Source organism: Setaria italica, chromosome VI, assembly GCF_000263155.2.
Source record: "Setaria italica strain Yugu1 chromosome VI, Setaria_italica_v2.0, whole genome shotgun sequence".
Classification (NCBI taxonomy): domain Eukaryota; kingdom Viridiplantae; phylum Streptophyta; class Magnoliopsida; order Poales; family Poaceae; genus Setaria; species Setaria italica.
In genome coordinates this window covers 33976708-33989669 of record NC_028455.1, presented here as the reverse complement: position 1 = coordinate 33989669, position 12962 = coordinate 33976708, and the positions used below count along the sequence as shown (strand labels likewise).

Genomic DNA, 12962 nt, shown 5'->3' with positions numbered 1-12962 from the left:
GAACTTAATCAAGCCAGCAAAACACGCGCGCGCGCGCCTGGCCAGTGAAGGTGATCAACAGATGAAAGCTGAGGCACCTATGGAAACAAACCAAATTAAAGCTCACAGTAATCCGTCAACATCACAATTACCACCGGAAAAAGTTAGCGTCCTCGCCATCACTGGCTTTTAGGCAAGAGCATGTGCTTCATCGTGTCTCCTTTTCCATGGTCGATCAACCTTTGGAGACCCATCCCATCCCATCCCATCCCATCCTCTTTTGCATTGCCGTCGTCTAATCTCATGTGTCATGTGCCCAAATCACTTCACTTGGAGCCCCATCTTGACGCCACCCCTACGAGACGAATTCTCGATCCATCACCCGGTGGGCCCTCACCACGAAGCCTTGCTTGTACGAGCCGAGCGTGGGCCCACCCCGTCAGCGACGCGGATCGTGTGCTCCGCCACTCCGCCAGCGAGGAGGCCCGCGAGGCAGTAGATATTTTCCGGCACCCCCGCCGCCGCCGCTGCGGCGCGGGCCCCGCCGCGTGACACGTGGGGGAGCCCGAGCTGTCCGCTGTTCCGCGCCGCGTGGCGGATCCGCCCGGTCTCCTCCCCCGCGGCTCCTCCGCTGGCTCCCGCGCCCGCTGCCTTCTGCTTATTGCGTCGCGCGGGGGCATCGGCGCGGGCGCAAAGCCGCAAGCAAGCGAACCCTCCCTTGCCTTCCTTCCTCGCCGTTTTATTCGGCGGCTCGGCTGGTCCCGTAGCGCGAGACAAGGCGGCCTCGTGGTTCACGTGCGCGCGGGCTTGGGGTGCGTTGTGCTCGGGTTGGTTTGGTTTGGTGGCAGCGCGGGAGATGAAGAGCGGCGGCGGCGGAGGCGGTGGAGGAGGAGGAGGAGGAGGGGGCAGGCAGCAGTGGCCGTGCGACTACTGCGGGGAGGCGGCGGCGGCGCTGCACTGCCGCGCGGACGCCGCGCGGCTCTGCGTGGCGTGCGACCGCCACGTGCACGCCGCCAACGCGCTGTCGCGGAAGCACGTGCGGGCGCCGCTCTGCGCGGGCTGCGCGGGGCGCCCGGCCGCCGCGCGCGTCGCCGCCCCAGCCACCGCGGCAGCCTGGGGCGAGGCGGCGTTCCTCTGCGCGGACTGCTGCGAGGGCGCCGACTGCGACGGCGGCGCGGCGGCGCGCGTGGCCGTCGAGGGGTTCTCCGGCTGCCCCTCGGCGGCCGAGCTCGCCGCGTCGTGGGGGCTCGACCTCCGCGGCGGCGGATGCGGCGGCGATGGCGAGGAAGAGGCGGAGGACGACGCCTTCTTCTCGGTGCTCGACTACTCCATGCTGGGGGCTGACCCGGAGCTGCGCGACCTCTACGTGCCGTGCGACCCGCCGGAGGGGGCCGCCCACGCGGGTGGCGCCAGGCGGCTTAAGGGGGAGGCGCTGTGCGACCAGCTCGCGGAGATGGCGCGCCGCGAGGCCGACACCTCGCACCCGCACCAGCCGCACTCGGATCTGAGCCCCCGCACGCCGCGCCGGAACTCCGCGGCCTCAAGCGGACGCCTGCCAGGCAAGATGGCACCCCCCGCGCCGCCGCCTCATCATCCGCCTGCGGCGGTTCAGGAGGTGCCGTTGCCGTACACGTCATTGCTCATGATGGCATCGGCGAACTGCACCGAGCTCATTGGCGGACACGACCGGATGGCTGATGACGACGAGCAACTGCTATGGGATTGCGCACCGCCCTCAGTGCCGCCCACACAGGTAAACTAGAATTCTACTAGAAAACCCAGGTGAAAAAGAAAAAGGAGAGATTTTTATGACTTCATAAATTCGATTGCTGTTAATTTGTTGTACTGCTAACACTTTCTCCTTATCAGTAGTATGTTAGTCTTGTGAAGTTGAGCTGTAAATTCAGTTGTCTCACACCCATTAAGGTCATAGGATCTTAATCTTCAAAGCGAGCAATAGAAATCAAATTGGCTGTGGTTAACAGTTCGTTATGCATACAAGCAAGATTGAGAAATGCAGTCAAGATATCTGGTAGGTGAGTGGGTAGATGCAAACATTTAGTTTACATGAATCTTTTATATTTGTAGTTTCATCTGGATTTATAGGTGTCGGTCCCCCGAAAGCCATCAAATTTTACAGGTCTGCGCCTTTTGCGCATCATGACCAGGTATTAATCTGTGGTTCTGAACTTGTCATGGCTCTTCCTCTAGTTTCCTAGGTTTTGTCAGCCAGGAAAACAGAATGATCACAATAGCTTTCAGTAGAGAACTAGAGATAAGTTTGATCTTTTGGGATGCTCTCAGCCTCTCACCATTTATGATTCGGTTTTTTAACAGTGAGCTTTTAGTTGGGATAAAGGTTCACGGACAAGTTGTTTTAGTGACATTGAATGCACAAATTGAGCCGGTGAAGAAAGATGCACTTCCTCTAGCAAAGGATGCAAATTAGACATACCTTTCTCAAGAGGCGTTGCTATCATGATGTGGAAAAGTGCGCTATATGTGATTTTGCACGCTACTGACTATTATTCAGAATTTCAGACTATATTTGACTTTTCGGATATGGAATGGAGCATATGTTTCATGTAAATCTGCTCAACAATCATGCCCCAATGGCAATAATAATTATTTGAACTTCTGATTGCATGTTTTATTGTCAATGAGTCACATCCTTCACACTACGGATGCTCCAGAGTCCTCAAATTTTGTTCCAACTACATGTTTGAGTGTGTTTATTGCCAAGTTATGCAAAACAGTTCATTGCTTGTTATTTGCATGCTAGATATGGGACTTCAATTTAGGAAGGTCAAGGGATCACGATGAGAAGTCTTCTATTGAAGTTGGATTTGGTTCGAACCATGGAGGCTTTATGATTAAGAGTTATAGTGACATGCTTAAGGAAATTTCTTCGGGGACAACGAAGGATCTGGAAGATATTTATGACTCAAGATACTGCTCAACTGCTGAAGATATCATGTCCTCTAATATCTGTCAGGTGTCATCGAAAAATGTAAGTCTTCTTCCCCTTTTTCCGTACTTAAAAGGATGCCTGGTGTGCAGCTGTGCCTATCCAGCACATGTGGCAAGTTCACTGTAGTTACAGTGTCAACTATGTATTCTTCTCATGTCGGCCATGTGATAAAAATAAGTATTATTAGTCATGATGTGAAGGCATCACTTATCTCATACTTGATGCATTTTTTCCCCTTCATATCGCTATAGCCCTAAATGCGGAGGAGCAAAGTCAAAGGAAACAAATACTTTTCTGATTAAATATGCCATTCTTATAGATGAGCAGTCATCCTTTAATTTGTACCATGACTTTGCCCTCTCAAGAAACTCTTAGCTAGCTTCCATGATAAAATCCTATGGGTTGAGTTAAGGATATTTTTGTTTGTCAAGCAAAGCTTCAAGATCAACAAATTACTGAAAATCAGCTGTTTGAAGATTTCAGTGAACTTCTAAAAACAAGTTTATGTTTACAGGAGACAACAAATCGCACATGTTTGATAGCTTGATGCACTACTTGCCGCTCGAATTGACTGCATAACCGAGCTTTTGCTGATGTTGATGCACTACTTACTGTTGAATGTGTTCAGGCAGTCATGCTCATCATTAGATAAGATCTTATCTTGTAACGGGCTATTCATGAAAAAGTGGGCTCAATGGTCCCATATGGTATGAACATGTCGAGCTGTTTTCAGTCACCAGGATAGTTATGGGCCACCATACATATGCTTGTTGCGTCCTCCTCTGGTCCACAAGTTATGGGAGGCATCTTGTTTCTTTATCAAACATTAAAGTCTGATTTTGTCACCTCCAAAAAATCCCTACCACGTGCTTTTGGTTTTGCATAATTGTAGAGAAGTAGAAGTCTGTATTTGTAGCTAACTAGCTATGCAGTAAAATTTTCAGCATTTCCAAGCTGCTGATATGTATCTGAATTTTCCTCTTCTCAGGTGAGTACTGGGAGCAACAAAAGGAAGGTGAGCCCCAGCACCTCGACGATGGATGGACCGACAACCTCTGGGAACCATGTGCCCACTTCAGGACCAGCTCTCACAAGGGAAATCTCCTTTGGGGATCAAACCGTCTCTCCCGCAGGAGCTGAGAGGCCTGCTGCCATGAGGATCGACAGCGAGACGCTTGCTCAAAACAGGGACAGCGCGATGCAGCGGTACAGGGAGAAGAGGAAGAATCGCAGGCACGGATCCATGAGCTGACCTTGACCCTTACCTGCCTGCTGCGGACAGCAACAGCTTCTGCATTATTAGGAGACAGTTACAGTTTTTCTTACCCCATCTTCCGGTTATTCTTCTGTAGGTATGAGAAGCACATCCGGTACGAGTCGAGGAAGCTGAGGGCGGACACGCGGAAGCGGGTGAAAGGGCGGTTCGTCAAGTCGACCGAGGCACTGAACGCCGGCAATGGCGGATGATCCATGGGCCTGTGAAGATCGAGCTCGCTGCGTTGCGTGTGGTAAGGTAGTGCTATCCGAAGGTGGTACGGCGCGCTACACCTATGCACGATGCTATCGTTGAATCGCTGCGCAGTGTTGGGCCAAATTTTTGCGTTGAAGCAATCGTTGTCATTGGTCAGTCAACGCCAGAGGTTGCATCGCACGGTGTGCTCGTAAGTTGTAAGGAACGACAACCCCTTTTTGCTGTTGCCATCAGAACAGAAATAGGTAGCTTACGGTACTTGTTTACCATGTGGTTTCACTGCGAGCGCAGTGGAGTGTTTTATATCCGTTTATTTTTTTACCATCTTGATGAATCCTTCATTGTGTGTTGACCATATTTTAGTAGGACACATGTCCATGCTGTTTGGAGGAGAATAGATGTACAATTCTAGTTCTGACAAACAGATTAGGCTAGCAAACGCATAAAAAGAGAGTGAGCTGCATCTTGCAACAAAAAGAAAAGAAAAAAAGAAAGAACATGTGGCTAATGCATCATCTGGAGGCGGCCGGTGGTGGTGGGGGTGCCCTGGGGAAGCGGGAGAGCGTGGTGGCGACGCCGAGGGCGGCGAAGGAGACGAAGGCGAGCGCGAGGGAGACGGCGCCCCTGTCGCAGTAGAGCCGGTAGAGGCTGCACACGGCGAACCACCCGCTGGGCTGGTTCCCCCACATGGCCACCGACCCCACCGCCCCGGCGCCGGCGGTCGACGCCGCCTGCAGGTTCACCGTCAGCAGGTCGCCGTGGTGCAGCCAGTGCTTGCTGACGAGCCGCCTCACGAAGATCGCCGTCAGCAACGAGTAGGCGGCGCAGGCGAAGTTGATCGCCACGAAAGCCCTGCAAAAGTTAAAAGTTTGCATCGCGATGATCAGTCAGTTAGTTGATCGCCAGCAAAGCTAGCTACGTAGATCTGATGATGATGCGCGTTGCTGCTGCTGATGCATAGCGATACGTACTCCCAGACGGCGAACATCCTGAAGCTGACGATGATGCCCCAGCGGTCCTGCCTGTTGGTGGCCACGACCACCGCGGCGGCGAGCGACGCCGCGAACGCCAGCACCCGGAGCGCCGCGCTGGTCCTGACGTGCGCGGCGGAGGCGGCCACCATCGTCATCGTCGTCTCCGCCGCCGCCGCCTCCTCCTGCGACTCCAGCTCGACCGTCATCCTTTCTTCTGCTATCTAACCCTGACACGAGTGCGGCGTGCGACGATCGCGAACAGCGGCAGGCAGCTAATTGTCGGAGCCGAGACAGCTAATTGTCGGAGCCTCTCGGGTACATTATTACACGACAAATAAATAGGCGTGCTCTATCTGCAGGACGAAAGGGTTTGAACAACGGAGAACGTTGCCGGACTCTCTCTCGTATGTGCACCCATCTCCATTCACACGGATATACACATACCCAGGAGGCCACGACAGTGTCAGATTGAACAGACCAATTTTTTTCTCAGAACGTTGGACTCTCTTCGAAAAATATTGCCTTTTAATTTCGGGGATTTTTACGAGTCCTTTCTGAAAGATGATGTCTCATTTGCTTGGGGGCGTGCATGAAGAGAATTCTTCAGGAAAATAACACGCCGCACGTGGTATTGCTGCTTTTACGTGTGTCATAGCCCAGCCCAATTCACGCCCCGACCCACAAACCCGCAAGCAGTCATTAAGCGGGCCATAACATGGGCTTCCGGGAACAGCGCCCTGCCGGCCCACACACGAATAAAACTCCATACTGCCTGGGCATGGGCCACATTTCCGTCGGGCATGTAACCATTTCATTTTCCAAATGATCATGAAACCACGTGATCACAAGTCTGAATTCTGAGTTGGTGTTCAGACAGAAGACAGCACAGCCTTTCAAACGGTTACAAAATCACGAGCAGAAGCGCATATAGATAGAACAATGATCGAGGAGATGCATTTTATTGGAAGATTAAACCTGTACAGTTTGCCGGCCAAAGATGAAACGGCTGGTGACTGAGTTAGTCATTGTAAAATATTTACAGATTCTTTTTATGCGCAGCAGCGCAAGCTATACATGAGATCAGAGCGCAAGAAGCATCAGTTGCTTATGGGGAAGTACTTGGGATCGGCGGGGAAGTCATGCTCCACACGCAGCTGCAACAAAGATGAAAAACTGTCACACTAAAATACATGGATTTAACAGAACAAGAAACAAGCAAGGAGCAGTTTGATTGTCGGTGATAGGATGTTAGGGCAAACTTCTATAAGTGTTTTGAAATGATTCCAAGAAAGACTAAAGATGGTTTACCATCATCTCTAGGGAATAACAGAATATCATTTTTAAGTATTGTGTTGTGCAGCCAAGTATGCTGTAAATCAACCCAGTTTCAGACTGATGATGATAGAAAGAAACTATACTGTAAATGCCAAGAGAGAGAATTTCAACATCATCAGTTTGCCTACCTTGCCTTCATCTGAATCTGAGTGCCTTTGAGGAAATACAACTCTAAGATCATTGTAGAGATAGAACCTACGCTCTTCCTCGGCCACTGTATTACTGTTGTATGGCACTGATGATGGATCAGATTTGCACCGTAGCATTGATTTCGAGGATTTCTTGGAGGGGCACAGAAAACGTAGGTGCAGAGCATAACGAAGTACACCTCCACCTGAACTATCATTGATCTTAGAAGATGAGCAGCATGGTTTCTTTCCACCTAAGCCAACCTTATCCGCTTGACAGCAGCAATCATCAGAATCAGAATTGTCTTTCTTATTCCCAGGAGAACTAGATTTATTTGATTTTTTACAATCACTCTCCGCATTCGGATCTCCCTTTTCTGATTCGTCATTTGACTTGCAGTTCTGTCCACCGCTGCAGCCTGCAAAGAAAAACAGAAAAATTAGCATTGCCTCAAAATCTACCAGTTTGGATTCAGCCATTATTTGGTATTTTCAGGCTATCAGCTCCATTACATTCAGAGCATAGAGTTCCCCGTTCTCTAGGTTCACTTCCACATGAGACTGACTGAGAAGATTTGGGCCCAACATTAACATCACACGGCCTGTTCCCTTCTTCCGCTGGATTAGAGGGTAAGACAGAGGGGGACAGTGTGACCTTTTGCCGCATGAAAGTCTGTCTCGTTACACAACAGGAGAAACAAGATGAGAATGACAGATAGAAAAAAACAAAAACATGTCACTACGATTGATAAACAGCCCTAAAAAACACTTGGCGTTCAATCCCTCTGAGAAAAGATAAAAGCATTTTCATTGCAGGTCTCAATACCTTCAGGCATGCAAACAATAGATTACCTGCTCAACCCTATTTCCAAATTAGTTTATCTATCCAGTACTTAGTTGATGGCAAACCACTTGGCAGATCTAATATAGAGGATTAATGCACAGTAATATATGCTGATCTCTTATGCACATGATTAACATTAGTCAATAAGGAAAACAATGTCCCTACATATTTCGGACAGGTCAACATGCAACCATATGATGAACATTCAGTTCCCTTCAGTATGCAATGAAAAATATTAGTCCATGGTAGTAGATAGTAATAATTGTCCATTGATCATTCATGTACCTTGGTTCCAGAAGGCATGTCACTCAAGTCATAGTTGCAGAAGAAAGTATGAAGTGGAGTCTTCTCCGGGTTGCTCACGACCTGTGCAAACAATGGAAGGATTGAAAATAAAATGCCATCAGCGAAACATCAAGCCTGTAGAGTGCAACGCAGTAAGGTACAAAAAATCTATAAAAACAAAAGTATATACACAAACTTCAGTGATGCCTATAAGAAATTACCAATAGACTTAGTACCAAAGGGAGGATATTTATTCATAAATGCTGAGTATTTTGCATGAACCCAACAGCATTTGACAGTATAAATTTCATGTAGCAAGGAAAATTAATCATGTTTTATCTCAGCTGTAACCAATTCTATCAAAGCAGATGCAGACAGCTCCATGTCTGATTATGGATGAGTTCAGATAGAGAAAAAACATAGACTAGCGTACGATATAGAACAATGGTTTCACCAAGAATAAACTGGGGAAAGGTCGGAACGATATTAATCTTAAGGATACAAAACAATTTATTACCAGTTGTATGCGACCCTTCACAGGGATGCGTAGGCGACTCTTTGCTGATCGTGAATCATTATTACTATAGCTTCTTTGGAGCTTCGGGCTTTTGCTGTTATTTGCGGGCAACCTCCCCGCAAGATCAATAGAAGAATAGTACAATAAGGAGCTATCCTCATCGATGCTTGTTACTGAGAATGGAAGTTTCTGAGTTGGGGGGAAGAAACTACCACCAGTGATATTCAGAACAGCTAAGAAACCATCAATCGTCTGCATTGAGAAGAAAATGGAATCAAATTCAACAATCAGTGAACCTGTATGCTTGTATCTCTTAGTAAGTAAACAAGAAATTAGAGACCTGATTGTCTTTTCCATACGAGTATCGACCAGATAAAAGGGACTCCTCAAAGGAGCCAACTAGTGACCTCCTCACGAGCAAACTCGAACTCCGACCATAACCAATTCGGGGAGATGTAGGGGAAGCTTGAGAGCCCCAATTTCGATATCTTCTCAGTGAAACCCATTTAGGTGTCGTAACATCAAGTTCATCATGTAAGAAGTTAGTTTCTTCTGATATCTCCTGCATCCTAGTTCCATCAGAACCTCCAGTTTCCTTTAAATCAAGGAAGTCATTTTCAAGATCTCTCATTATATATCTTTGGGATCCTGCAACCTTAATTTTGTTCATATATTTAGGGCTGAGAGGAGACAGAGAAAGTGGAGAGTGTGCTAATTTTGCACTAGCTGCTAGATGGTCATAATAGGATATAGAATCCTTGCTCCCAAGTAAAGGACCATCAGTGAATGAATTAGAATTGCTCCTAGAAATATCCCATTCTGGGCTCCAATTGGAGCACCTATAGGTTGGACTTTCCTGTGTTTCAAAAGAATTGAGGCATCCAGTGTTGGCCTTTTTATTATCCTGAAAGCCAGAACTGTATAGTTTACCAGCTGAATCAGAATGCCTAAATCTAGAATCGCCAGAAGAAATATTGAGCATATCACCATGGAACTGTTTAGTGAGCACATTTTTCAATGGGGAGAGCAGTCTTTTCCTTGCCTGAAGCTCATGCTGATCAAATGGCAAATGACAATTGCTGTTGACCAAAGATGAATTGACAATATCTGTTTCTGTTCCATCAGTAGCCCTAATACAACTAGATTCAAAGCCCACAACCCTCCTTACTGGCATATGGACAGAAGGCAACAGTTTAGTGTAAGATCTAGAATTTGCATCGCTCGAATCAATTTTCAGTCCATGGAGGTCTGCAGGTTCGTGAAACACGTTATCGCCTTCAGAATACCCATTTGATTCATTCGGTGCATCTAATGCAGTTTTTCTATCAAAATCACCAATCAATGGGTATGAAAACACCCTGCTACTTGAGCTTCCCGCAAGACCATCCAAATCACAGGCACCAACACCTCCACAATGTGGAGGGCATGAGAAGGGAGTGTGTGGTGCTGTTGGCGCATCATCATTGACTGAAGAAAGTTGGGGTAAACCCATCAGAACCAATCTTTCTTATCCTCGCAGAAAGATTTAGTTTCCTAATTTGGATTTGCACCTAAAATGAACTTATTCAACTTCTTTTGATGTCCTTCAGAATCTGTATTTCAGTCGCCAGACCACCAAACTGATGCTCCAAGAATCATCTACTGAAATCAATCAATACTGGAAGGGTAGAACTACACTCCGATATCCTACTCAAACGCATCTGAAGCAAGGATATCATCATCTTTTCACTGCTACTACAGCAACCGGAGATGAAGCATAACTTGAAGCCTGAGCAAGCAACCAGAAACCTGGGATGAACCATGCCCATCACAATCCTGCAGAAGCAAAGCAAATCGAAGGGCATTACATACTGCACCATAGTGCTGAACTCAGTTAATGCTATAAGCTAGTATACTTTATTCAGTTTATGATAGAAGGAAAGTGTCAGCTTGTAAAGCTTCTTCTACTTGTGTATCAGAAATAGCAAGTGAAAGGCAACTCAATGATTGCATGACTAAGCATGAGACCATGAAATACAGAGAATATTACACCATTTCAGAGTACACATAAATCACAAAAGTAGAGAGAGGTTCATCACACAAATATATCAGTACTCTGGAAACAACAAATTGTAAATGAACCAACAATAACATTCGGACTAGCGAACCCCAATCTAATTAAAGAAGGTACTTAGCATCAGCAAAGCGTAAGAAAGCGAGAAGCACAAATTTGGGGCGAACTCCAACACTCGCTGTATTATCGATCGGGAGCAAAATACCAAAAAATAACTGAACATAGCACAACATGATAGGAGAAATTGCGGGAATCCAAAGCAAGAACACGGATAAATCAAGAAACCAGCCTACCAGAGAAACCAAACAGAGAGATCAACCGCATGGCCGAAGAACGGAATCGGGTCTTCTGCCTGCGATTCAACTGCTTCGATCCGATCGCTAGGAATTCGCCACAGAAGTCGGGGTCTATTCCGGCCGATTCCTCCTGGGTTATACCCTTTCCCTCGAGATATCTCCCTCCCCTTCCTAACTTTCTCCGGTTCGCCCCCCTCCCTTCTTGCGTTCTTGGTTGCTCTCCCCCTCCTATCTTCTCCAATGGTGGCTATATAACTCTGCGAGCTGCCACGGGTCGCGCTAATCAGGAATTACTAGGGTGGGAAACGCTGGATTAGCTGCGCTGGTAGCATCTGGTAGCTTCCAATCCGCGGAAGGCTGTTTTGGTTTGGCTTTGTGCTCCTGTTCGGTTGTTCCATTCCACGCCCATGGATAAATGTTTCCCGAGGATTCTTCTTTCATTTTAGTCCCTGAGAAAGCGCCCAATTCGGTTTCTGTAAGGTTTACGATCTTCACCGAACAAACCGGATCCGGTTCCTCTGATGTATTTAACAGTGTTTTTTTTTATCAATTGGAACCGGTTCTGGAATGAATCTATCTTATGTTTGATGAGAGGGACGGGTTCGTTCCACTCTTTTATTTGGTTGAAGGTGTTGTGAGGATAGGATGGATGCTATTTTAACACCGTTAGCAACAGATCCCACCTGTCAGCTACAGGACTCACATGTCATCCTCACTCACCTTATCTTCTTCCTCTAGCCACCCTCCCTCTCCCCCGTGCCACCGCTCCTCCCTCCCTCCGCCGTCGCTCCTCCCCCGCGTCGGCAGGCCTCCCTGCATCAGCAGCTTTCGTACGTCCCACGGGCGGACTTGAGATGAAGATGAACGGGATGGAAATGGATCGAGTGCGTCCTGTCGTTTTGAGCAGACACAATGAACTTGCATCTCCACGGTATATTCCCTTCTGAATTCGACCCAACCTAGATGCATTTTCAACTAAACGCAGGTCAATAAGGATCGAACTCCTTCCAACCTAATTCAATTCCCAAACCAAACGCACCCTGAAACTACCTACCTCAGAACAATCGTTCGGCATCCAATGCCCACGACGAGAAACAATGGACTTGGTCTGTACGTAAGGTCCATAAACAAATAGCCTGCCGCAGGAGGCGAAGGACGTCTGTTCGCTAAAAAAACAAACACAACATTCGGATGTTTTTCTGGATGCTTCAATTAATTTTTGTACCTACACAGAACATTCCACGTAGTAGTGGTAGGACCAGTTGTTACTGGTGCTAAAATCAGTCGGAAAATGAATGTGTAGGCAAGAAGAAAAATCGACTGAAAAAGAACCCGTCGAGTGCACCAACTTATTTCTATAAATATATACGTGCAACTCTCATGTATGAGCGTGTTCTAGATAGTGGACCGATAGATATAGAAATTAATAAATTCACCAAAAAGCACCTCACTGTTGACAAACAGTCAAGCACGCCACCGACCACTAAAAAGAGTAGCGTTATTAATTTTCAAAATAAATCTAGAAAAATATGACCATCAGCACCAGCACCAAGTTGATAGGTTTAATATGAGCTTTAAAAATGCGTTGCTTATCGAAAGACTTATAGCAACCTCAAAAGGAAAATGAACTATACTCCTGGTGTCTTTATTTCCTGATAAGTTCGCATTCAATAAACTGGCCCATGAATATCATTTGGCCAAATTAAATAGTACAAGTAGAATCATCGTGTTCTGAGCATAACAATACCAAATTTGACTACAAAGCCGAATTAAACTTAAGCCTAACGAGCAGCTGCTTTTTCTAACGAAGAGACTTCTTTTACCTTGCGTGGCAAGCCTGAGCTATTTTATTTACGGGCCATATGTCTGAACCAAGTTCCTTACTTCCCGTCGTGTCCGTTAGATGTCCAACGATTGGCCAGCAGCAACCTACCTCTCTCTGAGGTAGTTTCAAAAACTTCAGAGGAACCGGATCCAACAAACCGCACATACCTGGCTGCACCGGGGCCGTCGAGATGAGTACCAACCGCTCATGATGTTTTTTTCGAGTGCTCATGAAGTAATTCTGGGCTGAGCATCTCCACCCGTTTCTGAAAGAGAAAATTTCAA

General features: G+C 47.2%; 3 protein-coding genes across 3 annotated transcripts; 1 reads left to right on the top strand and 2 right to left on the bottom strand.

Annotated features, from left to right (window-relative positions):
• Positions 1-638: 638 nt before the first annotated feature.
• Positions 639-4783, top strand: LOC101771794 (zinc finger protein CONSTANS-LIKE 15). The gene is made up of 4 exons (XM_004973968.3): positions 639-1732; positions 2762-2989; positions 3939-4183; positions 4303-4783. The coding sequence occupies exons 1-4, from the start codon at positions 836-838 to the stop codon at positions 4415-4417; spliced, it is 1485 nt and encodes a 494-aa protein (XP_004974025.1). The 5' UTR covers positions 639-835; the 3' UTR covers positions 4418-4783.
• A 50-nt stretch (positions 4784-4833) lies between these two features.
• LOC101769266 (CASP-like protein UU-1) lies at positions 4834-6186 on the bottom strand. Its single transcript, XM_004974832.3, has 2 exons — positions 5393-6186; positions 4834-5273 (listed from the first exon to the last, which is right to left on the bottom strand). The coding sequence occupies exons 1-2, from the start codon at positions 5599-5601 to the stop codon at positions 4934-4936; spliced, it is 549 nt and encodes a 182-aa protein (XP_004974889.2). The 5' UTR covers positions 5602-6186; the 3' UTR covers positions 4834-4933.
• Positions 6187-6327: 141 nt separating this feature from the next.
• Positions 6328-11255, bottom strand: LOC101771398. The gene is made up of 7 exons (XM_004973967.3): positions 10851-11255; positions 8845-10319; positions 8505-8756; positions 7988-8068; positions 7372-7531; positions 6859-7277; positions 6328-6549 (listed from the first exon to the last, which is right to left on the bottom strand). Exons 2-7 carry the CDS (start codon positions 9994-9996, stop codon positions 6493-6495), a joined length of 2121 nt encoding a protein of 706 aa, XP_004974024.1. The 5' UTR covers positions 9997-10319; positions 10851-11255; the 3' UTR covers positions 6328-6492.
• Positions 11256-12962: the final 1707 nt, after the last annotated feature.